The sequence below is a fragment of the Bos indicus genome, chromosome 27 (genome assembly GCF_029378745.1).
Source record: "Bos indicus isolate NIAB-ARS_2022 breed Sahiwal x Tharparkar chromosome 27, NIAB-ARS_B.indTharparkar_mat_pri_1.0, whole genome shotgun sequence".
NCBI classification, from domain to species: Eukaryota; Metazoa; Chordata; class Mammalia; order Artiodactyla; family Bovidae; genus Bos; species Bos indicus.
In genome coordinates, this window is record NC_091786.1 from 33,083,359 (window position 1) to 33,108,979 (window position 25,621).

A 25,621-nucleotide genomic window follows, 5' to 3' on the forward strand; every position below is an offset into this window, starting at 1 on the left:
CATTCCCTGGACAGCTGTAAAACCCAAGAAGGGTGTTACATACTTAGCACTTGAGTCCAACAAATGTGCTGGGTGAGTCCAGCAAATGTGTTGGGGTGAGGATGGAGGAGTTAGAGAACTTAGGAAGTTTAATAACAGTTACTAATGATTTTTAGCCAACCACCATAAGCCTAGATACACAAAGCCTGTTTCGGTGCAGAAAGCAGCTTGGTCTGAGGTCCCCAGATCAGGAAATACTGGCTTTGTTTTCTGCTCTCCTTCAAATAATCTTTACCTTTGTGCTGGTTCACATCTTGATACGGTTAAGCACGTGTTTGCCTGGGGTTTAATATTTGAAGGAGTTGGAGCAATGTAATAAGCAAACAGCTTAAAAGGCCCAGAAAGACCCCCTCAGCTTAAAAATCTATTACTTTTCAATGTGATATAAATGTATTTTGCTTCTGCTCAGAGCAATTTCCGAGTTTACTCTTATTAAACCAGGAGACGGCTTAGCAGAGTTCCTGATTTATGAAACACATACTAGATTCATTAAAACCTTAAAAGATTTAATACATTTTATCAGGACATTAAATCTGGGCAGGCTTTTTAAATCAAATACCTGCCATATTTCATCCCCCACACCCTGCGCACTTACTCAAGAACACTAAAATGTGAACTGACAAACATCATGGGTGTTTCAGGCCTGACTTCTAAGTGGCATTAAAGTCCTCCCCTCCAAGATTTACAGCCCAGCCTCTCCCCATGTCTCATCTTCTGAAGAACAAGTGATCTCCCTCTTTGGAATTCATTTCAGTAAGATGAGCTGAGATCTACATTCCAAGCGTATACACCAGTAGTTCTGTGGGCTTCCCTGGTGGCTCAGTGGTAAAGAATCCGCATGCCAATGCAAGAGACACGGGTTCGATTCCTCGGTGGGGAAGATCCCCTAGAGAAGGAAATGGCACCCCACTCCAGTATTCTTGCCTGGGAAATCCCATGGACAGAGAAGCCTGGTCGGCTACGGTCCGTGGGTCTCAAAAGAGTCAGACACAACTTAGTGACTGAACACATGGATAAATATATGCAGAACAAATGCTATACAGTCTTTTTAAAAATTCCTAATATTATTATGGATTCAAAGATTCAAATGAAGGCGCACCCCAGGCAAACCAAGCCAAGCCACACTTCAGGCCATCAGGCCTCCAGCATAGTTTCCCAGGTGGCTGACTCCTTTCTCAGCATTCCATCACTCCCAAAGCACTGTGGACATTGATCAAGCCGCCTCTCTGAAGACATCCTCCCCTTTGCCCTTTGTTTTTCCAGGAGTGAAATTAAAAGGCTGGATTAAAATCACAGGCAACAGTATATATGTCCATCAACAGCTGAGTGGCTAAAACAAACTGCTGTACAACTGTGCTGTGGAATATTATACAGCAATGAAAAGGGAATGACCTCTTGATCTAGTTAACAACCTAGATGACTCTCCAAGTAATTATTCTGGGTTTAAAAAAAAAAGCTAGACATCCCCCTCCCTCCAAAAGGAGTACATACAGCACGATTCCATACATACATAATTCTACAAACTAAGCTAGAATAACAAGGAGATGAGTTGGCTTGGGAATCAGGGGTCATGGAGAGGGCTGGGAGAGAAAGATTGCACAGGGCATGAGGAAACTGAGGGTGTGATGCATGCGTTCATTATCTTAACTGTCGTCATGGTTTTGCAAGTATGTATGGATGTCAGAACATCAAACTACATGTTTTATGTGCATTTTATTGTATGTCAATTATACCTCAATAACGCTGTAAAAACACAGTCACAAAATGATCTCTAGGGGACTTCCAACTCAATTTTGTTTTCGTGATTTCTCTTTGATCCTTTTACAGAACTCCCTTGAAGAAATGTCATTAGCCCCAAGCAAATATCCTTTTGTTGTCCCAAGACACCAGCCCTAGGTTTGCCAGCTGGAAAAGTTCTGAGTAGCCCTCGTAATAACTAAGGTTGCAGTTCTTCACTCCTTTTCCCCAACCAAAATCTTACTGGGATCAAATGTCCTAAAAGATGACCTCTATTCTCTGTTTAGAGCATTAGCTAAAGAAGAAAAATCAAAATTAAAAAAAAAAAAAACTTTTTCCAGCAAGTTCCACTCTTGTGATATAGATGAACTGAAGCCAAAGATTTTAAGAGCTGCCTGGTTGCTCCAGGGCTAACCCAGTTATTGATGAAAAGGGTTCTAATATGGAAAGAAGGCGTCTCTTCCATTGTTGGAGTGGCACCTTCATCAACAATTAACTTGTTGGAGGACTAAACAGCTATCCAGAGATTGGGGGACGTGGATAGTTGAGGTGAGCATGTTTTTTCAAAATCCTGCTTCAACTTCCAAAATGAACCAGCCCAACTTAAAGTTCCACAATATCTGACCACTGATCTACATTCCTGCAAAGTTACATCTGAAATAAACGTGGTAAGTGTGTATGTATGTGTTTTAAGTTGCATCATTATTTTCTAATTCATCTGCTCTAATGAAGAAATAGACTTGGGGTCGTTTGAATTTATGGGCTTCACTGGTGGCTCTGAAGGTAAAGAATCCACCTGCAATGAAGTAGACCCAGGTTGGATCCCTGGATCAGGAAGATCTCCTGAATGGCAACTGAAGGGAATGGCAACCGACTCCAGTATTCTTGCCAAGAGAATTCCATGGACAGAGGAGCCTGGAGGGCTATAGTCCATGGGGTCGCCAAGAATCAGACACGACTGAGTGACTAACACTTTCACTACATTTGAATCTGGCCTTGGCAACTTAAAAGCTTTGTGATTTGGACACTCCTTTAACTTCTCCAAGCTTCAACATCCTTCTCTAAAATAGAGTTGAACTCAAAGGGCTAAGCTGAAGACTATAAAATAGGAAAGGCACAGGGCCTGGTATGTGGAAAACATTCAGTCATGCTTCATGAAAACTGTATTGTAAACATTTATGGAGGTATCAGTTTGGAATCCCTTATCACTTCCTCTGTTAAGCCTTCATCTAGTTACAATTCAAAACCATAGACCTTAGAGCTCATCCTTCTCTCACTTTCCGTCATATTAATAATCTGAATCCAGGACTTCTCTGGTGGTCCAGTGGTTTAGAATCCACGCTTCCAATGCAGGGGATGCTAGTTCAATCCCTGGTGAGGGAAGTAAGATCCCATGTGCCTCAGGACAACTGAGCCCTCACTCCGAAACTACTGAGCTGCCAGCTGAAATGAAGGTCCCACATGCGGCTGCAACTAAGACCCAATGCAGGCAAATTAAAAATGTTTTAATTATAATAATAATCTGAATTCACAGACAAGAATGCATTAAGGAAAGTTCTTATTTAAACCAGCAAGAGCTAATGCTTATTGGACACTTAAAATGGGGCAAGGGTGGTTGTACATGCTTTTCTTGGTTTGTCATTTAATCCTCACAATAGTCCTGTAAAGCTAACCCCCATTTTACAGATGAAGAAACTGAAGCACAGATGAAGTCATTTTCCCAAGGTCCCAAAGCTAATAGGAGGCCGGGGAGAGGAGGGGGCGCAGGATTTAAATACACACAATTTCACCATGGAGTATCTGCACTTTGCCACTCCTTGATACTGCAAGTTTTTTTTTTTTTTAATGGATTTTTAAACACAGACCTACCTGTGGTTATGTTGGGTATAGAGTCATAAAAATCACAGGCCTCTTAAGGAGTTTTTGGAAATATTATGTCCCTCTCAGTCATGACTGACTCTTTGCAACCCCATGGATGTAGCCCACCAGGCTCCCTCGTCTGTGGAATTCTCCAGACAAGATACCGGAGTGAGTTTCCATTCCCTTCTCAGCAATATTAGGTCATCATTTAGTTACGGTTGTAGGCAGGGCCGTAAGTAAATAACCCAGACCTGGTAAAAGTCTCCTGAGAAAGAAACCCCACCGCTTCCGTTCATAGATCATTCCAAAGTTTAGTCAGGAAATTCTTAAATGATAACTAATTTAACTCTCTTATCTGCAAGCTAAGTCCCATTCCTCCGGCTGATAAACCCCAGCATTTCCATTTCTCTTATTCATTCACTTAACTGTTAAGGAAACATTTGTTACATGTGAACTATTAACAAAACTTCCATTAAGTATGTGGGGCCCAGTTCTATCACTGAACTTGGAGAGGAAACGCTTTTAAGTTCTGATAGGATCAATCAGGAAACTGGCCAAGCCTGTGTCCACCTGTGTGTGTTGGAGGTGCGGTTGCAGTGACAGGGTCGACAGGAGACCCTCACTTACGAGGTGGGCACGAGGATCCAGGCAGCCCACTTGTGGACTTAACATACAATGAAACCTCTCAACACAAACTCACCCAGCGCAATCCCCCAGGAGATGGTGAGAGAGGAGGTTGGAAATGGGCCAGTCCCCAGCAGCCATGTCTGGAAAACCTACACTTTCCTTTTCCTGCGTCCTAAATCTGTCCAACACCCCCAGCTTGCCATCTTCCCTGTGTAAAATGCTTTCCCAGTACAGAAGACTGTAATTATGTGGACTCTCTCTTCCACGAACACAATAACTTCAGTGGCTAAATTAGAAAGGTCCCGGTGTGATGCTGTCGACCAGTGAAGGCTGCAGACTGGGAGACACGAGGTCTGGATGTTGGCTCTGGATCCACTGTGCTGCTGTCTGTTTTTACTCAGCACCGAAGTGACTGGGATGCTGAAGGAAGACCCTGTCTCCACCCTCAGGGAACTTATAATCTAGCTGGAAGATACAAGTACAAGACCCTGTGAGGAGCCAAGATCCCCTGGAGAAGGAAATGGCAACCCACTCCAATATTCTTGCCTGGAGAATCCCATGGACGGAGGAGCCTGGTGGGCTACAGTCCATGAGGTGGCAAAGAGTCGGACACGACTGAGCGACTTCACTTTCACTTTCTTTCACTTTCAAAGAAGAGTTAGCAGATGACACCACCCTTATGGCAGAAAGTGAAGAGGAACTAAAAAGCCTCTTGATGAAAGTGAAAGAGGAGAGTGAAAAAGTTGGCTTAAAGCTCAACATTCAGAAAACTAAGATCATGGCATCTGGTCCCATCTCTTCATGGCAAATAGATGAGGAAACAGTGTCAGACTTTATTTTGGGGGGCTCCAAAATCACTGCAGATGGTGATTGCAGCCATGAAATTAAAAGACGCTTACTCCTTGGAAGGAAAGTTATGACCAACCTGGACAGCATATTAAAAAGCAGAGATATTACTTTGCCAACAAAGGTCCGTCTAGTCAAGGCTATGGTTTTTCTAGTGGTCATGTATCGATGTGAGAGTTGGACTGTGAAGAAAGCTGAGTGCCGAAGAATTGATGTTTTTAAACTGTGGTGCTGGAGAAGACTCTTGAGAGTCCCTTGGACTGCAAGGAGATCTAACCAGTCCATCCTAAAGGAGACCAGTCCTGGGTGTTCATTGGAAGGACTGATGCTAAAGCTGAAACTCCAATACTTTGGCCACCTGATGCAAAGAACTGGCTCATTTGAAAAGACCTGATGCTGGGAAAGATTGAGGGCAGGAGGAGAAGGGGACGACAGAGGATGAGATGGTTAGATGGCATCACCGACTAAATGGACATGAGTTTGAGTAAACTCTGGGAATTAGCGATGGACAGGGAGGCCTGTCGTGCTGCAGTCCATGGGGTCGCAAAGAGGTGGACACGACTGAGGACTGAACTGAACTGAATTGAAAGCCGACTATGATTCAGTTACCCTCGCACTTCATTCAACGTAGATTTTGTTAATAAAAAAATTGAGATAATTCCTGCTTAATCTACTTTACGGTGCTGTAGGGACCTCAGAAGCGAAAGCTCCTAGAAAAGCATAAAGGGCAGTTCACAGTAGGGACTGTTGATTAGCGACGTAATGGTGCTAATCTGCACATTTAAAGGATGTTTCATTCAGCGGTGCTACAGGTTAAGTGGAGCTGAGAGCTAGAACGGTTGCAATACTCTGGTAACCTGCTCCAGCGTTAAAAAAAAAAGAACAGGTTTGATCTAATGTGGAGGGGAGTCCGGAGCAGACTCCAAACTCAAATCCTTTGAAACTGACGTCTCTGTCTGAGCACCCACGGCCACTCCGCTGGTTCCCGGGGGTCACCCGAAAGTCTCACATCGGGGTCCCGAGAGCCCGGACCGAGCCGCGGGCGCCCCCTGGAGGCTATCCTCGGACACTGCCCGCTCGGGGCGCGGGGGCGGGGTCGGCCATCGCGGGGTGGGGGGGTGGGGGTGTGGTCTTCTCGCGTGAACAAATAGCGTCATCGAAGCGACGGGCCCGGAAGGAAGTAGCGTGCGGAGGGGTGTGGTGGTTTCTGCGGTCGCATTGGGGGTTTCGGCAGAGTACGGAGCGCCTGGAGGGACAGACAGCGTGGTACGCGGCCCGCGCCCCTTTGCGCGCGCGCTGGGCCTCGGTGAGGCCCCCGGGCCGGAGCTGACTGACGAGAGGCCCTCCCGGATCGCCTGCACAGCGTCCTGTGTCCCTCGGGAAAGGGCGAGCAAGCCCTTCCCGTCTCGTTCCTGCCCCGCTGTAGCCTCTCGGCGGGGCCGAGCGGGGTCCCCGGGAGGGCTTCGACCCCGCGGCTCCTGAGGGGCCGCGCGACCCTCTCTCTTGGAAGAGGGCGGGGACGGGGCGCGCGGGGGGGCGGACGGGAGAGGGAAAGGCTTTTTTCCGCCGCTGCCGATCGGTAGCTGGAGGCTGCGAGGGAACGTCGAAAAGCCTCGCAGACCGACGTCCGCGCCCGAGTTCAGTCAGACCCGGGGGGCAGAGTCCACGCCTCGCGCCTGCGGGCCTCGGGGCGCTCAGAGTCGGGAGCCTCGCTGTCAGTGTGGAGAAGGAGACGGCACCCCCACTCCTGCCTTCTTGCCTGGAGAAATCCCATGGACAGAGGAGCCCGGCGGGCCACGGTCTGTGGGGTCGCAGAGAGTCGGACATGACTGAAGCGACTGAGCACGCAGCGCGCTCTCAGTTACTGTCGTTTCTTCCAGATCATTCGGGGTTCAGGAAATGAGCCTCTGGATGCTCATTCTTTCGCGTCCCGGTGCCTGAATGCTGTCGACCCAGGAGCCCCAGTCTTTGCAGCCTGGGGGACCCCCTAACCGCCCCCCCCCCCTCAAAGTGGGCTGGGAGAACCTGCCAAGTGCAAAGTGCCAGTCAAGCATATGGGCCGGAGCGTGGCTTCATCCTTGCCCAGAGCCCTGTATCTGGCTAGGGCCAAAGGAATAACGGAGAAGGTGGAGGAAAGGCCAGAGAATCCCGCCCTTCTGAACTCTGCTCGCAGGCTGTCTCTGTGGCTCCAGCACCCGAAAGGAGTCAATAATGGTTTCCTTTGAAATGGCAGGCAATTAGGACTGGGAGGCTCTGACCAGAATTACACAGCCGCAACTGCCTGTCACTTGACATCCTCTGTAATTTGGGGCCAACGTAAATGCAGCTGCCTCTTTCCCTGCTGCTAACATGAGTGGCTCCGGTGACAGCCCGTTGGTGTTCACAGGAAGAGAGGGCTGTGTTCTGAACACTGCCCGCCTGGCACTGATTCTTCCCTGGGCCACGGGCTGTGTCTGGAGCCACTGCCTCTTGCAGAAGGTGGAGAGTGTAAATTCCACAGCTGAGGCTCTGGGGTGTCGACTGAGCAAGGAGGAAGAGGTGTAGATCTAGCCTGGTGTTCACACTACTACAGGTTGGACGTGAGCCATTTTCAGGAGCTCAGCTTGGGGAGCTACTCTGGCTGCCAGAGCTCTCCTCCCACAAGTCAGGGCACACACATTTTCCTGTATCTTTTCCCCCAGGGTAAGCGTTCGCCGATGGCTCAGTTGGGAGCGGTTGTGGCTGTGGCTGCCAGTTTCTTTTGTGCATCTCTCTTCTCGGCAGTGCACAAGATAGAAGAGGGACATATTGGGGTGTATTACAGGTAAGGCAGTGACAGGGAGAGCCTGCAACTTCCTGTTCGGTGACTCTCTCCTAGTCAATGTGTAACAGATTGTGCTGGCCGGTTGCATTTATATTGTGTTCAATAGGGAAGTCTTCAGACTGAGCTTTGTGCCAGTGACTATGGAAGGGGAATACACTCATGCACGTAAATATATAGAGAAATGTAAATATGAAACTTACTAGTCTGATGCCATGGATGGTAACTGATACACGTGTTAGGTTTAGAGACAAACGTAAAGGCAACCATGCTCCTTGAAGATCATCTCTGAAACAGTTTTCTCCTACTTCCCTGTGGGCATCTTGGTACCACAAGCTCACCTCTGAGGAGTGCCAGTTCTTCATGGCAACTTGAGATATAATTTGGACCTAGGCCTTAAAATTAACATTTCAGGGAAAATGAAAGGGCCTGCAGGTTGATTTGTACCCATCGAGGCAAGCTCTAGGATAGTGGTTCTTAAATAACCTATTCCATCACTTTATTTTGACTGCTCTTTAAAAAAAAAATGTATCTGTGACTTAAATAACATGAAGCAAAGAAACACTTATAAATCTTGGGTTGCTTTCCTTTGAGTAACCTCCATAACCAAGTTTTTGCTTTAAATCTATGTGAACTCCTTCTTATATGCCTCTATGAACTCCTTATTAAAGCCCTTTGATGCTTTTTCTCAGGCTGCCAATAGCAAGTTCTGGAAGTCTGATTGGCTTCCACTCTCCCTTTTAATTGTGTCTTCCCACCATCTGCTTCTATGTCTTCCAAAGTGAGAGTCACTCAGTTGTGTCCGACTCTTTTAGACCCCATGGACTATACAGTCCATTAAATTCTCCAGGCCAGAATACTGGAGTGGGTAGCCTTTCCCTTCTCCAGGGATCTTCCCAACCTAGAATCAAACCCAGGTCTCCCACATTGCAGGTGGACTCTTTACCAGCTGAGCCACCAAGGAAGCATGTCTCCCAAAATGACTTTTAATTCTATTACCATTCACATATAGCATGACTACAAAGGTAACTCCACTGCCCCCCAAAAAATATTTAGATGGTTTATAAAGTTTCCTTAAAAGTATTCTTTTGGTTGTTTGTGTCACTGAACTCCAACGTTAGTATCGTTAATTGGTCACTGTATTAGTGAACTTAACTGACCTTGTGGATTGTCACAAGCTCAACAGATGTGACAAAACACACCTCCTCTCTTAGCTAAGAATCTGCCTGCCAAAGCAGGAGTTGTAAGAGACATGGGTTTGAATCCCTGGTCAGGAAGATACCCTGGAGAAGGAAATAGCACCCCACTCCAGTATTCTTGCCTGGAAAATTCCATGGACAGAGGACCCTGGTGGGCTACAGCCCGTGGGGTTGCAAAGAATCAGGCACAACTAAAGTGACTGAGCATACACACCTCTCTTATCTCAAGTATAGCCGGGGATTCTACTGTCTTTATTCCACTTTGTCTGTGTGCCGTTTTTCTCTCTGCAAAAGCGTGAATAATGGTTTTAGGTTTTACCATCAGGCTTCTTAGACTATTAGGGTCGAGCTGAGAGGAAGAAAAGGATCCGTGGACGGCTCTGGCACCTGTCCCTCTTTCTTAAATGCTTATGGGGCTGCAGAGAAAGTGGGCCCAACCCATATTGATGTAACAGACATGTCTTTGCTAAACTGAGCCTGCCTGTCTCTTCCTCCACTGCAGAGGTGGTGCCCTGCTGACTTCCACCAGCGGCCCTGGCTTCCATCTCATGCTTCCTTTCATCACATCATATAAGTCTGTGCAGGTATACTGGGCTTGGGGGTGCAGGGTTGGATGACTGCAGATTTGGGGTGGTGATTAATGCATGATTTAGAATGATGTAGCCCTTGGATGAGTGGATAAGTATGATGCCTTTTCAAGGAATTCATTTAGTAGATCATATATATAATACAGATTAAAAAGTCTGAGGCTCCATGAACCATCTACTCTGGAGTTTTACTTAATTGTTGAAATAGCTGAATGGGGTCATTGCCTTGGCCCATTGGTCCCAGGTGGGAATTATGTCTCCACTTCAAGACAGCCAGAGAAGAATCTGTTCTGAACGCATAGAAGGAAAAGTAGGGTGTGTGTGTGTGTGTGTGTGTGTGTGTGTGTGTGATAAACCACAGGCTCCCAAGATAGATGGAAATAAAACATGATAATTTTGTTGGTTCTTATTTGAACATGAGCGATGTGAACATAACTTGTGGGGGGTGCGGGTTGTTGAACTTAATGAAGGGAAATGACATCTAAAATAGGGATAGGATTAGCCATGACAGATCTAAAGCCAGGCCGAATTAGACTAGTCATCTTTGAAGTATGTCCAACAAGAGGAATAAGAAGATTTAGAGAATGACTTTTAAACTAACCCAGGAAAGTGTCCTGGGTTACCTCATCAGCATTTGCCCTGTAGGTTTCTTCTGCCATTTGCTATGCTTTATGGTTTTCAAAGTTTGTTCATGCATATTATCTCGTTTGAGTCTCCCAGTAATCCTGAGAATGGGCTGAACAGGTTTTACAGGCTGAGGGGTTAAATAATCTGCTGTTTCCAGACTGGTAAATGGAAGAGGTGAATGTAAACAGGGTCGTGGGACTCCTAGTCCAGGGTCCTTTGCACTAAACCATCATTACTCAGCTTGTTTGTATGGTGGTGCATTTACAGCGAAGCTGGGGTGGCACTTTTGCCTGGTTTGGTCTCACACACTGCAAATAAGGAGGATTCAGGGGGGTATTCACGTTTAACAGAGGCAAAGCTTAACCCAGATAAGTATTCAAGACCAAGGCCAAGGGATTCCCTAAAGAAGTCACTTTCTTGGTCACTTCTCACCTTACAGCATCTTCTGTCTCTCCTATTTCCAGACCACACTCCAGACAGATGAGGTGAAGAATGTGCCTTGTGGGACAAGGTAAGGTGCCCAGAATCAAGCTGTGAAGACAAATAAGAGGCAGGACCATCTGACTGGCTGCAGTAAGAGACAGTGGAAAGGGACACCCCCCTGGGTGGTTTCACCGAGTTCTCTGCCCCCAAGCTCCCTGTGTTCTGAGTTGAGTAGGTGGTGGAGACAGGTTTGGAAGGGCCTTGAAGGCCATGATGAAGGCTTTTAGCAGGTAAATAACTTGATAGAGGAAGATAAATGTAACAGAACTAAATGTGGAGAATGTTGGATAGGTGGTAGGAGAAGACTGCAGGGCAGGGAATTGAAAGAGAACCGCTGCAGTGGTCTGATTGAAAAGTCAAGGTGGTCAGAACAGGGACAGAGCAACAAAGTAAACCACACGCTCGGACAGATACAGAATCGGAATTTCCCACAGGATAGCTGGCCTGATCTCATCACAAAGGCTTTGTATTTGGAGGGCTTGGGTCGAAAAAGAGACATAAAGACATAAGCAATGCAGTGGTGAACCTTGATTAGAGCCTGGTTCCAAAAGAACAGCTCTAAAAGATGTTATGGAAACTGTTAGTCATCTTGGACTGCCATAGCGGAATACCATCGCCTGGGTGGCTGAAACAATAGACATTTATTTTTCTCATGGTTGCAGAAGCTCAAAGTTCAAGATCAGGGTGCCAGCAAGGTTGGTTCCTGGCCTGCAGGTGACTGCTTTCCTGTGTCCTCACACGGCCTTTCCGCTGTGCATGTGTGAGGAGAGAGAGATCTCTGGTGCCTTTGTCTTCTTCCCTTTACCAGTCCGGTCAGTTTAGGGCCCCATCGTTACAACCTCATTCAACCTTAATCACCTTTGTAAAGGCCCTGTCTCCAAATGCACTCACTTTGGGGGCTCCAGTTTCAGCATGTGGATTTTGGGGCTCACACAAATTCAGTCCATGATGGGAACTTGTGGGAAAAATTAGAGAAGGGCCCGTTAGGTGAAGAGGAATTATCGCTAATTTCCCAGCTTTAGGAATGGTATTTTGACTCTGCAGGGGACTGTCATCGTTCTTAGGTGATTGGTGCTTGCCAAGTGTTAGGGGGAAAGTATCCTGACTGCAGCTTGCTTTGAAATGTTCAGCAAAAAAAAAAGAAAAAGTAGATCAATCAATAGGTAATTGTTCATGATTGTTAAAGTCAGGTGTTGGTATATGAGTGTTGTACTGTTCTTTTCTGTATGTTTGAAAGTGTTTTCTAATGAATATTGAAGGTAGGTGGGGAGGGAGCTGAACTAAAATGATGGTGAAAACAGTGAGAAACACTGACCAAAACATTCCACGTTTTAAAGTTCTGAGAACTCCGTGACCTTCCTTAGTCTTTTCCCTGCAATTGGTAGCTTTATTCAAAAGTCATTGCAGAGTCAAAACATATGAACTACTCTTCTTGTATCCCAAAAGTTTCACTTTTGTCCTTGTGGAGATGTTTTTAGGAGGTATGATTTCTCAGGAGATTATGATAGAAACTCAGAAGGTCTCCTGCCTTGAGATCCACACACCTGTGACCCCCATGAACCCTCCTCCTTTCCTGCCGAGTCCCACACACGCACACACGTACATATACCACCACCACCCCGGGAGAGGCCCAGTATCCCCAAGCTCAGCACTGACCGCGCTGTCCGCGCTTCCTCCGACAGCGGTGGCGTGATGATCTACTTCGACAGGATCGAGGTGGTGAACTTCCTGGTCCCACACGCAGGTACTTGCTTGCAGTGCACCTCCCCTACCCCTCTTCACCCCCTCCCCGCAGCCCACTCTCCTGGCATCATCCCCGAGTCTCCCCCCACCCAGCCCCCGTGTCTGTCGCAGCATCTCGGGAAGGGACGGCCCGTGTGTCTGAGAGCGTGGCGGGTCCGCCCTCCTCACTCTGAACGTCTCCTCCCCCTCAGTGTATGACATAGTGAAGAACTACACAGCCGATTACGACAAGGCCCTCATCTTCAACAAGATCCACCATGAGCTGAACCAATTCTGCAGTGTCCACACGCTTCAGGAGGTCTACATCGAGCTCTTTGGTAAGAAAATCTCTTCAGATGATCACCTGCTGCCTGATTCAGCTGCCCACGGGGCAGGGTGGGTACCGAGGGACCAGAGTGTTGAAGATCCAGTGCCTGGGAAGCAGGCAGTCACACGGGGCACTGCCGGGAAACACGGGTGCCGATGGAAGAAGATGGTGAGAGTGGCTGAGTGTTGGACATGGGAGTCATAGTGAACGAGAGACTCGCTCCTGCCCTGCATCAGACCTGGGATGGAAATATGTGCCCATGTCCCTAAACTTCCTTCTGTAATGAAGAGGGGTCAGTTCCAGAAGAACCTTAGAGAATACCCAGCCCAGCATCCTCCTTTCAAGATAAGGATACCAAGGTCCCGAGGGAGAAAGTCCCAGAGCTGGCTGGGAGCAGAGGTGAAGTCCAGACCTCCCTCCTCTGGCTTCTGGCTCCATCCACCTCACCCTGGATGAAGGGCGCCAGGACAGGGTGATGAGAACCACGGGGTTACATTTTTGTTATTGTTTGCTTTAGTGTGTTTGTATTTCCGCCGCACCGCAAGGCATGTGGGATCTTAGTTCCCCAGCCAGGGATCGAACGCACACCTCCCGCACTGGAAACATGCAGTCTCAACCGCCGGGCCTCCAGGGAAGGCCCACGGGGTCACATTTAATTCTAAAAGTGGGACAAGGACTGGAACTACTTGGAGTCCCTGGAGCCTGGGTGGGTTTCAGTTGTTAGTGATGGCTTTTACCCTGTGCCCATAGAGAGGAGTAGGAAAACAGGTAAAACAGGAAGGACCCACTTTGGTCTTAAATTGACACTTTCTTTCCTTTTTTCCTGTTCAACGAAAACATAGCCTGACTTCAGCAACAATGAAAAGAAGCATTTCAGTAATTGTTACAGCTCATTTGGGGTAAAGCCTTGTGTTAAATTCACTGCTAGGAGTGTTCTAGAAGCCAGGGCTAAAAGCAAATGCACTTTGCAACCAGTGGTACCACTGTTCTTAATGCCAGGACCAGACAGTGGTTTTCCCCAGGAATCTTAATTTAAAGGGCCTGGAGTGAGAATATCCTGTAGACAGAGGTGGAGTCGTTGGCCACACCGGTGATCTTAACTAGGCAAACAGCCTTTTGCCCTGTGTTTCAAATTTGGAAAGTCATCAGAAGCCATTTTAACTTTTCTGCAGAAGAAAATGGGTTTAAATTCACTTTATAGACTTTGAAGTTTCTTCCCACATTTGGATTTGGTGTGCTGTTTAGAAAAATTCTGTAACTTTGCCTTTTTTTTTTACCTCAACCCGATAGAATTTCATAAAATATCATTAGTTTTCTCTCTAGCCATCGTTTTAGCACTAGTGCCAGTAAATGAACATTACAAAGCATTTGCAACAACGAAAGATCTCTAATTTCTATGAAGAGAGAATTAAGATGTAAAATTGTTCTGCATTAGAAAACTTCTCACTGTCTTGTCTTGCAGATGAACTTGGCAGCACAGTAAAGTAAAGCTTTGTGTACAGAGGAGCTAGGGATTTATGTTTGCGTTGGAATATTTTCCTTTTTGAAGTTCATTCTTGCCAGCAAGCACTGTTTTGCTTAGCGTCCATTTGCATCTGCAAAGGAGAAACTCGCGTCTCTAATCCTGGGTCCTGATAATGGAAAGGTTTTCTCTGCTCCCCTCCTCCCAGTACTCTAGCCCTAACTCAGCTTGATGCAGTGTTTATCACCGCCTACACTGAGGCATCCGTGTTTCCCGTTTGATGAAAGTGTTATCCAGGACTTTGTGTTTACTTAGTTCAGTTCAGTCACTCAGTCGTGTCCAACTCTTTGCGACCCCAGGGACTGCAGCACGCCAGGGCTGCCCCGTCCATCACCAACTCCCAGAGTTTACTCACAGTCATGTCCATCGAGTCGGTGATACCATCCAACCATCTTATCCTGTCTTCCCCTTCTCCCACCTTCAATCTTTCCCAGCATCAGGGTCTTTTCCAGTGAGTCAGTTCTTCGCTTAACTTAATCAGTTCTTAACTTAATCAGTGTCTGTCAGCATAACCATCACCCATAAACAACTTGGTCCTGGTGTAAATTTGTTAGTAAGGTATCTTGTAAAATATTTCCTCTAGATTTTCCTGGAAAGTTACTAGCCCAGGGCCATGGGTATCTTCCTTGACTCAGATAGAATTTAATCTGAGAAACAACCATGTTATTAGCTTATGGAGGGTATGAGCTATTTCCCTTAAAGTTTGGCCAGTCTCTTATTTAAAATAGAAAATATGGAATGTTATGTTCATCTCTAGCCGTCAAATTGTTACACCCATGTCAAGTGTGAGGTGCTGCCCTTACGGGCATTTCTGCCTCAGTGCTGAGAGGCTGGTGGGAGTTAGACTTGCTGTTCCTCAAAGGCTCCTGGACCAAGGATGGCCACGTAAAGCAGCTGGCCGCTGACAATAAAGGAGATGGTTTCATGTAGGTGTCCCAGGCTGGTTTCAGGGCGTCCTTTTCTCAGGGCCCTTCGAGGAGCTTATTGAGGATCTTGTGGGTGGGGGCAGGGAAGGGAAGGCCCAGGCCAACGCTGACAGCCTGTTCTGGGTCACAGCTAGAGCGGCGATCAGTTACAGGTCTTCTGACACTTAGCCATAAAATGACTCACAGACAGAAGAATCAGAACCAAGGCAAACAACACATCAAAAGACTCAGGCTCAGGACTTCCCTGGCAGTCCAGTGGTTAAGACTGTGCTTTCAGGGCAGGAGGCGTGGGTTTGATCCCTGGTCAGGGAACTAAGATCCCACAAGCTGAGTGGCTCAGCCAAAAAAAAAAAAAATTTTTTTTTTTTTAATGTTTAAAAAAGACTCAGACTCCTTTCCAGAACTGTAATGGTCCTTTTCCCCTTGACTGATGGAGTTCCTGATGGAATTAGTCTTCCTTGGGGCCTCTTTTGATGTCAGAGTCTGTTTTTGTTTTAGAAATTTATTAATAGATGTAGTGTGTTTGACTCCTTTCAAAATACCTGACGTGACCGTCCCACCTTCCTTCTTTGTGAAAGATGGGCGGCCACCTTCTCTGGCTGCTGTCTGTAGGGAAGGGCCGCTTCCTGACTCAAGAAATGTGCTGGAGTTGTTGTTTGTTCTTTTAAAGCTCGGTTCCCTTCTGGGCGAGGTTGATGTTTTCTTGAGGCCGCAGGGAAAGGACACTCCCATCTGGCCACATAGCGGGCCCAGTGGGTGTCCGCCGTGAGAGTCTTCCAGGGAGTCTTCAGACGTTCGAGCTCTGATGAGCGCTCTGCCTCGGGAAGAGCTTTGGCCCGTTGGGTACATTCCTGAGCTGGTGTCTTGCCTTGCTCTCTACCCCATGCGTCCCTCCCCCTGCCTAGAAAGCATCTCAGCTCCGTGTTCTGTCTGTCTTGATTCCAGATCAGATTGATGAAAATCTCAAACTGGCTCTGCAACAAGACCTGACCTCCATGGCCCCTGGGCTCGTCATCCAAGTGAGCACCACCCTGGTGGGACACCCCCCACCCCGCCCCCGCCCCCAGGAAGGCACAGCCCCTCTTCCAGAGGATGTCCTGTCTGTGCAGGAAGACCAAGGACCCGTGGGAGCTGGTCCTTCCGCACCCCCATGCCCCCATCAGATGCTGTATTTCTCTCTCTCCAGGCTGTGCGGGTGACAAAGCCCAACATCCCAGAAGCCATCCGCAGGAACTATGAGCTGATGTGAGTGGGCCCCGCGCCTAGGCGGAAGCACTGCCCTGCCCACCTCCTGCTCATCCCATCCCAGGGCTGACCAAGCCGTGGCGTGCGTGTGGTCCTCTCTGGAGTATCTGTGCAGCCGTCGCCCTGAAGACAGGGCAGGCGTGTCAGGCCGCTCACCTGGGCTCCGTGACCAGAGGGCACGGACGCTCTTTAGAGGGTCAGGGAGTCTTGTGCTCCCTTCACGGCTCACGCCAGAGAGGACGGGAAGGCGACTGAGTGGGCAGGCGGGTGCCTGTCACTCAAGTCAGTTATGCTTTATTGCTCACAAGTGGGTTTTGAAGGAGAAGGCTAGCCGTGTTACTGTCTGCAGCATATTCGCCTTCACCTGGGACCTAAGGAGCCTTCCAGGGCCTTCTCTGGCCGTCAGTGGTTAAGACTGCACTTCCAGGGCAGGGGCTGTGGGTTCAATCCCTGGTCAGGGGACTAAGATTCCATATGCCGTTCGGCACAGGCAGATTTACAAACAAGACCAGACCTCCCGAGGGTGGAAGGAATGACAGCTTACCTCTCACAACAGGGCAGGGGGCTTGGCTTCCCGGGGGCCAGGAAAGTTCCGAGGAAGCTCGTCCCCAGTGGCCTCACAGCTGCACACTTTTCTCCCCTTCAGGGAAAGCGAGAAGACTAAGCTCCTGATCGCAGCCCAGAAGCAGAAGGTGGTAGAGAAGGAAGCCGAGACAGAGCGGAAGAAGGCCCTCATTGGTCTGACTGTGCTTTTGCGGTCCAGGCGACAGAGGGGCTGGCGGGGTGGGGATGGCAATTCAGGAAGCCTGGGACACGGTCCCCCAAAGCCTTGCCTCACACAGGAGCAGGCTTCGTCCCCCGGGAGCAGAGCTGAAATTGTCAGATCGTGGCCGAGGGTCGAGCTTTGTGTTTCCACAAGCCTCTTAAATGAAAAGAGCCCTTCTGCTAACCCTTCATGCACAAAGACAGTAGCACTGATGACCCCTTACAATGAGCCTCGGACTTTTCTAAACACTTGTGTGCAATTCATCCCGCTCCTCACCCCCCCTCCCCTTCCCTGGGTGAGGAAGCCACCGTCTGTAACCTACTCTCACTGAGCCGAAGCTCAGAGAGGCTGAACTACTGCCCAGGGTCCCATGGCAGGGGAGCGAGGGAAATGGGGTTCAAATCCAGGGGCTCACCTCCCAGCCCTGGCTTCTCCACCACTGCTCCAGACTGCCAGCCATGGCCCTGGCCACTTCCGAAAGTGCAGTGGCAGGAGGGAACTCGCACCTTAACCCGTAAAATATCCCTTTGGAAGGAACACCCTGTGACTTACAAGAGAGGTCGGGGCCAGCTCCTCACTTACGTCAGAGAAGTAACTCCCCCCTGGGGCCGGGCACCCCCCACTCACTGTCTTGCACTGATACGAGGGCCTGTGCTCCTTAGGGTGTCCCACCCCTGCCCGGGGGACCTGCATGACTGCCCTCTGGGCCAGTGGCCCTTCACCTGGGCCCACCCACTGCCCTGCCTCAGGGCCTCAGGTCGGGTGAAAGGTGCACGCTTTTGAAATATCAGAACTCTGAGGCTTTTCTCCACACAGAGGCAGAGAAGGTGGCGCAGGTGGCCGAAATCACCTTTGGGCAGAAGGTGATGGAGAAGGAGACAGAGAAGAGGATCTCAGAGATCGAAGGTGAGCAAGCCCGAAATCCCTGCCCCCTCCTTCCTCAGACCCCGCCGTGCGGCCGGCCCGGGAGGCCTTTCCTTTGCCCTGCCTTCTCTATTCTCAGACGTCACGGGTTCTTTGGAACATCCCTCGTTCTCTGTGCTCTGATTCAAGTTTTGGGGAGATGCAGGCCAGTGTGGGATTAATTTTCCACTTCAGTCATTCATCAGATTTGAGTTGGATGCCTTCAGGACTCTTCCGCTGGGCTGGGCTTCGGAAAAAGGGGAAGCACGTGGTCCTGGCTGTCCTGGGCCCGCAGTCTGGCCCCGGAAGTAAACCAGGAAGCCAGGGCGGAGCAGCAGCCCACTTCCCTCCCTCCCCTGCCTCCCCCGCCTGCCCCGCCGCCTCGTCCCAGAGGCCTGTGAACCCTCTCGCTTTGGCCTCTCCGGTCCCTGTGAATGTTAAGCCAGGTGTGAAGAAGACACCTGTCAACACCAGTATCACAAGCTGGAAAAAGGTGTTTCCTTGCTGGCTTTTCTGGTGTCACTCACCTTCAGGCCCCTGCCCTCAGCCCTCCCCTCATCCTACAACCCACCTCCTCCTCGAGCAAACTGTAGGCCAAAAACGACCTCAGGGCCCAGCCCCAGGCTCCACAGCTCGGTGCCCAGTTACACTCCTGACCTGCCCTGTTGGGCTTAGCGGGGCCCACGGAGGAGCCAGTGAGGATTTTATGGATCAGTGCTTCCTCACGGGGAGCTTTTAGCCGAGCGGCACATTTTTGTTTCTCATAAACACAAGTCACCAGGTGCTAAGGCAGTTGAGTTGGCCGCTTGCTCCCAGGCCGCCCTGCAGGCCCCCGCCACCCGGGGCCCTGCTGAGGCTGCACAGTGAGAACCCACCTTGCTTCCCGGGTTGTGGTCCAGGTGTTGCTCACATGAGGTTGGCCTCACCCCCAAGGACAGGGAGGAAATATCAACAACTTTGTATCAGTTCTTGACCAAAAGCTGGTCTCAGCAGATTAAGGAAGGGGATTGTTTACCTAGTAGAAGCTTAAATCATTCTTAGTCCAAATAGGTGTTAGTCTGGACCATGGCCTGTAATTGGTTTTGAATCGGGCCAGCTTAACCAGTGCTAACGAGAGCCTTTCTGAAATGACTGATGGAAATAGAGAGAGAGATGAAGTTGGAAACAAGCTGTGCTGTTTTGTTTACGCCAGTCGGTTTTAGGGCAGCTCCACCTCAGGCCACATCCAGAACCTTCTGGCTTCTCTGGCTCTTGCTGTGTGGCACAGGGGGAGAGGGCCAGGGCAGAGACCTCAGAGACAGGAGGCTGAGGCCATGTCCCAGCCCTCTCCTCCCCGGCCCCAGAAGGGGTAAGCAGGTGGAAAGAGGATGTGTGTTTCTGTGACGCCATCAGAGAAGCCGCTGCCAGGCACTGCGACAGGCTTGCACGTGGTCAGCCAGTCCCTGCCACCGGGAGACGCTGGCACAGCACTTTTGCATCCTGGTCAATTTTCACAACTTGCGAAATAGGAGAAAATGCCTTTTCCCCAGTTTCGTAAATAAGAGGATCAGAGCCCAGAGAAACCAGAGCAGTGTGCCCAGGATCACGGGGCCAGCCGGGCGAAGTTGCGGGGACCTGCTTTCTGATGGCCTCTGTGCCCTGATTCTCTGCGTTCTCTCCTTAAGATGCTGCGTTTCTGGCCCGGGAGAAGGCCAAGGCAGACGCCGAGTGCTACACTGCCATGAAAATAGCCGAAGCAAATAAGGTAAAAGGCCAGTGCTGCCTGGCGAAGAGAAAGTGTACACTGTTTGCGGGAGACCGCTGACTCCCCAGCCTGGCCGTGATCGAGGGCTCCTGTGCCCTGTGGGCAGGGCCTTCCCTTTCCCTTGGACCCTGACATAAGTTTAATTGTGGTGATTTTTAAAAAATATTCATTTATTTGACTGCATCAGGCCTAAGTTGCAGCGCTCAGGCTCGGTTGTTGCCATGCGTGGGCTTTGTTGCCCCGCAGTGTGTGGGATCTTAGTTCCCTGACGGATTGAACCCCATGCCCCCTCATCCCCATTGGAAGGCAGATTCTTAACCACTGGACCATCAGGGAACTCCTTAATTTTGCTGTTAAACACAGAAATTGCTAAAATTCTCACAGTTCTTACCTTGAATACCTGAGATTCACGCTCTCCCAGAGTAGTGGTTATACAATAGTTGTTCAGTCACTCAGTCATATCCAACTCTTTGCAACCCCAAGGACTCCAGCACACCAGGCTTCCCTGTCCCATTATCTCCCAGAGTTTGTTCAGACTCATGTCCACTGAATCAGTGATTCCATCCAACCATCTCATCCTCTGTCGCCCCCTTCTCCTCCTGCCCTCAATCTTTCCCAGCATCAGGGTCTTTACGTGGTTACTAATGTAACAGGGAGACCAGGGAGAGGAGACGGGGTGTGGTTCTCACGGAGACACTCTCCCTGAGAAAAGTCAAGGGATGGCCCAAGGCTTTTCCCTCATCTGGCCTCACCACCGTCGTCTTTGCTGTTTTTGCTTCCAGCTGAAGCTGACCCCTGAGTATCTGCAGCTGATGAAGTACAAGGCCATTGCTTCCAACAGCAAGATTTACTTTGGCAAAGACATCCCTAACATGTTCATGGACTCTGCGGGCGGCGTGGGCAAGCAGTTTGAAGGACTGGCTGACAAGCTGAGCTTTGTCTTGGAAGATGAGCCCATGGAGGCAGACTCCGAGAACTGAGTGTTTCCGTCCACAGCCTCCAGTGGCACTCCGAGAGATCTTTATTTTTTAACGAGGAGCCAGGATGTCCCCTCCCTTCCACGCTACCTTCTTTGACTCTCTTCCACATACCATGGTGAAAAAAAGAAGAAACGGACCTAAATCTATTTTCCTTCCTGGGAAGGGCAGGGCAGGGACTGATGAACTGGGGTTTTATTCAGGTAAGTAGGTTACGTGACTTAGGTTAATCGACTTAGGTTAAGCTTTGGAAAAGGTGGGTTAGAGCTCTGACCTCCAGGCACTGATTTTTGTCCTTCTGAGGCTGGCTTAATTAGGGATGCTATCAACAAGAAGTGGGAGAAGTGCAGGAGGTCACCTCCAGGTCTTCCCTGGAGTGGGAAAAGGCAGCAAAGCTGTCGCGAGCCGCCTCCACAGTGAGAGATGCCCATGGGTGAGGCCCAGCTCCTGAGCAAACACGTGCTTGTGAGTTTGCCAGCAGAGAGTAGAGAGGCGGCCTTGAAGGATGTTGGCTCTCCTGGCGTTTCTGGCCAAGTGTCCGTGAGTCACCACCCAGGGGCACTTCCTCAGGCTCTGGTGAGGGTGATCTGGTGCTAGCTTTGCAAGCTTTTCTACACACCACCCTCTCTGCCCCAGAGCATGGTGGCTTCTGACCTCATTTCTGAGTCAAGATTTGGCCACCACCCCCGGTTCTTTTTAAAACTTTTCACCTATTCCGTGATTTGGTTTTGTTTTTTTTCTCTACATGTTCATTGGTTCCACTCAGTATCAAGAAGGCAGGAACAAAGAACTCGCCAGTGTCTTAAAAGCTACTGAAGTGGGACCATAATACCCGTTCGCCTCTGTGGTCCCTGCTTGGCAAACAGTATCTGTTCCTTGAGATCAAGTGTCTTTTTATTGTTGTGGAGATTCTGCGTTGAAGAGCTCCTCTGGGTGAGAAGGATGGGTTGTCCAAAAGCTGTCCCAGCCTCAGCGTCTATGACTTGTGCTGAGAGTTCATCTGATACGGTGATAAGAGGGAGCCTGTTCTCTGAGCAACTCGTGTCTTTAGACCAAGGGTTCAGGGGTCACAGAGAGATAGCTGTTTGGGTTCGAGTCAAGAGTTCCTGCCCGAGTCCCTGTGTCAGAAGGGCCACATCAGAATCCACTCAAATGTGTTTTCATTACTAATTTGGGGATTTGGTTGAGGGAGCACAAACCAGAAACAGAGGTTTCCTCGAGTTCTGGAGTTGGAGTTGGGCGGGGTCGTGCACCGGTTCACCAAGTGGAGGGCAGCTGCTGGACTGAGCTTGCAAGCCTGTTGATTTCGTCCAGGACAAGCCCTGGCTTAGGATTTGTTACTAGCTGCCCCCACCCCCACACCAAGAGAAGCTCCCACTGTGCCCCCCTCCTCTTGGTGGAACATGGTGATGATATCTGGGACAGATTTCTATGTCATTGTTGACCCCACACCCAGACTTCTGATTTATTGGATGGTCCCAAAAGCCGGGAATTGGGGGAGCATTCGGCCGGCCTAAGAAGACACAAAGGGTTAACTTGTCTTAATTTAAATGTTGCCCTTCTCTGTTCTAATTTCTGGAACTTTGAATTCTCAAACCACCAGTCCTGGTCGCACTTTGAGAGGGGATCCAAAATGTCCGAGGAGTGATGGATGTTAATGTGTTCAGGCGTCTTTGCAGAAGGCAGTTAGTCCCCTAAGACCAACACAAAACATCCATCATTAAGATACACTCACCCTCACTTCAATGCCATGAATCACCTGTCAGGAGCACCGTGTCACATCCAGCATCCCTGACTTACATATTTTTCTGCTCTGAGACTGGCTGCCTGAGCTCAGAGAACACTTATTTCCAATGGGATACGCAGCATGGACATCTCAGCCTGTCCGAAAGCACGCTTGCTGGGGTGGTTAGACAGAACACCGCTCTAACACTAGCGTCCCGTGATGGCCTGTCCCTTGCACTACACAGGAGCGCTTCAGTGAAGTCCTGCTACCCCTGCCCCCCCAATGTCAATGTCCTTCTTCTGTAAGCAAAAATACAAGTATTGTAGTTCCCATTCGCTTAATTCCAGTGGTTGTCTATACCTGCCTGAATAGGAAAATCATGGGAATGGGCTGTTGCCTTGGCTTGGGACAACTAACCAGTCTGTCTGTGTGATTTCGTTTTGGTAATGCTTACTAGAGAACCTGATGTGAAAACATTTGAATTCTAAACATGTAAAATATGACAGCCTGCCATTTGGCAGGCAGTAAACTCATGGCTGCTATTGATAAATGGAACCTCTATCAAAATAAGGAACTGTTTCTAAAATTCAGCTTTTGTAGGATTTTCCAAGGAAAAGTCACCTTGGTTGAATGTTTCTCACTCATTAAACTTTGCAGAAATGATCCATATTCAGTACCTGTTTTTAATCACTTTTTAAATATCAGGACAGAATGAAAGGAAGCCACAGTTTGTTAATTTTCATCTGACTAAATCTGGAGGGATCTGTGATCATAATAAATTGAGGAGAGGGCAGAAATTACTGGAAGAACTTTAGCAATATAGTCATTCCTCTGTATCCATAGGGGACTGGGAGCCCCGAGGATACCAAAATCTGTGGGTGCTCAAATCCCTTATATAAAACGGTGTCGTACAACCACCCTCCGTACCCATGAATCCACAGCTACAAAGGGCTGACTGTATTGATCCAAAAAAAAAAGAAAGTGGATTTTTTAAAATGATCTGTTGCAGTTTGTGGGTCTCTGTATCTTTCAACACATAACTTCACCATTTATAGAGTAAATGGTGGAAGTGAGGTCGGCGTATTTACTGACTTACCCAGGTTTGAGGATAAGTGAATCCTGACTAGTGGCTTGTCCACCAACCACTGATGCTTTAGTTCTGTTCAACAGGTTCTAGTCACGGCTTCTGTTGTTGCCTTTTAAAAGAAGTGATAGCCAATCACTTTGTATTTTCATTCCTCTCTATTTCTGCTTTTGAGCAAGCTGATAATTGAATGGTCAAAACCAATTCTACTGGCAGAGAGCCCTGAGGACTGAATGACCCTCTTTGTAACTGAGAAATGATTCCTGTTATATTAATCATTCTACAAACAATATGCTGGATTCATTTGCCCTGGGTTGATAGATGGAGGAACTCTTTTGGACAACCCTAAAGCTGTGATTTTATGTGTTAGTTTTATTTTCAGTCTTGCTAAATAAAATGAGTCTTTGTATTTATTTTTCTTTTATTACAGTGAAATTTAGCAGTAGCAGGTATTAGGCTAGGAGATACAAAGAGATAAAGCATCTCTGCCTAGTGAGTTAAGTCATGACCCCAAAATATATTCTGATGAATATCTATTCCCATTATCAATGTAGAAATAATAAACACAGCTCATTTATGAAAATGGCGTCATTGTACAACACAGGAGAACAACCAGTATTTTTAAATGAATGTGAATGGAGCATAGCCTTTGAAAATTGTGAATCACTTACCCTACACACCTGTGACAAGTAACGCTGTCCAACAGCTACAAGTTGCAGCGGTAACTTCCCTGGTGGTCCAGGGGTGAAAACGCCCCAAGTTTCCACTGCAGGGGGCCTGGGCTGAATTCCTGGTCAGGGAACTAAGATCCCACATGACGTGCTGAGAGTCCAAAAAAAAAAGGTTGCATCATGGTCAGTTGGTATTCTCTAGCTCCTCAGAGACCAAAGAGGAAATTGGCTCACAGAATAGAGCATTTTAAAAGATTTTACTGAAGACTGGCTAAAACTGGAAAGTGTCAGACACACAGCTTAGCAACTGAACAACAAAATGTGAAACGGAGAAGCAGTCATCTGCACATAGGAATCAAGTCCAGAGATTAACATGGACAGCGTTGTCTTCTCTGATGGCCTGAGAAACTGGGGCCATTCTCTGCTGTTTGGGATGGATTAAATGTCCACCTCGCCATAGGAAAGACCACATGGTCTCTCAAGGTCCTCCCCACGCCTCGGGTTCTAGAGTCTGTATTGCCATTTCAAAAGCCAAGTGTGACAACGTGTTTGCTGAGGGGTTGCTGTCACAGCTTCTCTCACTGAATTCATTTAAACTGGAACACGGGCATTATTTGTCCATTTCTCTTCAGTGTCAAGTAACCAGGCAACAACTTTTTTTATTATGTTATCTTTTTTTTTAAATCCTCCCAAAAGAACCACAGTAAACTCAAAGGGAAACAATTTAAAAATCCATAAGTGTTTTTTCCCCCACAATTCAGGGCCTTAGACTACAGAGGTGAATGTTTTAAAAGCTTGATGGCATTTATGGTGAGAACGTGTACTAGATTTTTAGAAAGTTGTTTATAAAACCTGTTTCTCTGGGTATTTGATTTTCTAATCTCTTTTCCTCTTTGTCCTTGCAAACCGCTGGAGTGATTTAAAGACAGTTACTGGTGATGAGGTGACTTTCAAGGATCACATAGTAGGGAAAGATGAAAGGTTAAATTAGATGGTCGATGTCCCAAAAAGAGGAAGAGAAGAAATGGAAAAAAAAAAGGAGGAAAAGTTGGAATAAAATTCACTCAAAAGTACAGCTGTTTTTTTTTTTTTTAAAGGAAACGATAATGAGACTGGAATCCTCGTTTGTCTTTACAATCTTTTTTTGTCTTTACTTCTGTTTTTATAAGGTCACAAAATGTTAGAGATGAAAAGTCCCTTAG

The 25,621-nt window shown here is 48.2% G+C and overlaps 1 protein-coding gene across 4 annotated transcripts; it reads left to right on the forward strand.

Moving 5' to 3' along the window:
• The first annotated feature begins 6,259 nt into the window (after positions 1 to 6,259).
• ERLIN2 (ER lipid raft associated 2) lies at positions 6,260 to 24,157 on the forward strand. Of its 4 annotated transcripts, none has more exons than XM_019953466.2 (12): positions 6,260 to 6,375; positions 7,791 to 7,912; positions 9,611 to 9,692; positions 10,787 to 10,833; positions 12,488 to 12,549; positions 12,740 to 12,865; positions 16,249 to 16,322; positions 16,490 to 16,548; positions 17,195 to 17,286; positions 18,131 to 18,220; positions 19,882 to 19,961; positions 20,744 to 24,157. In XM_019953466.2, exons 2-12 carry the CDS (start codon positions 7,806 to 7,808, stop codon positions 20,939 to 20,941), a joined length of 1,017 nt encoding a protein of 338 aa, XP_019809025.2. In that variant the 5' UTR covers positions 6,260 to 6,375; positions 7,791 to 7,805; the 3' UTR covers positions 20,942 to 24,157. The 4 variants fall into 4 exon arrangements, with proteins under 4 accessions (XP_019809025.2, XP_070637490.1, XP_019809023.2 ...); XM_070781389.1 differs by having other exon boundaries at positions 6,288 to 6,415; XM_019953464.2 differs by lacking the exon at positions 6,260 to 6,375 and adding an exon at positions 6,428 to 7,681.
• Positions 24,158 to 25,621: the final 1,464 nt, after the last annotated feature.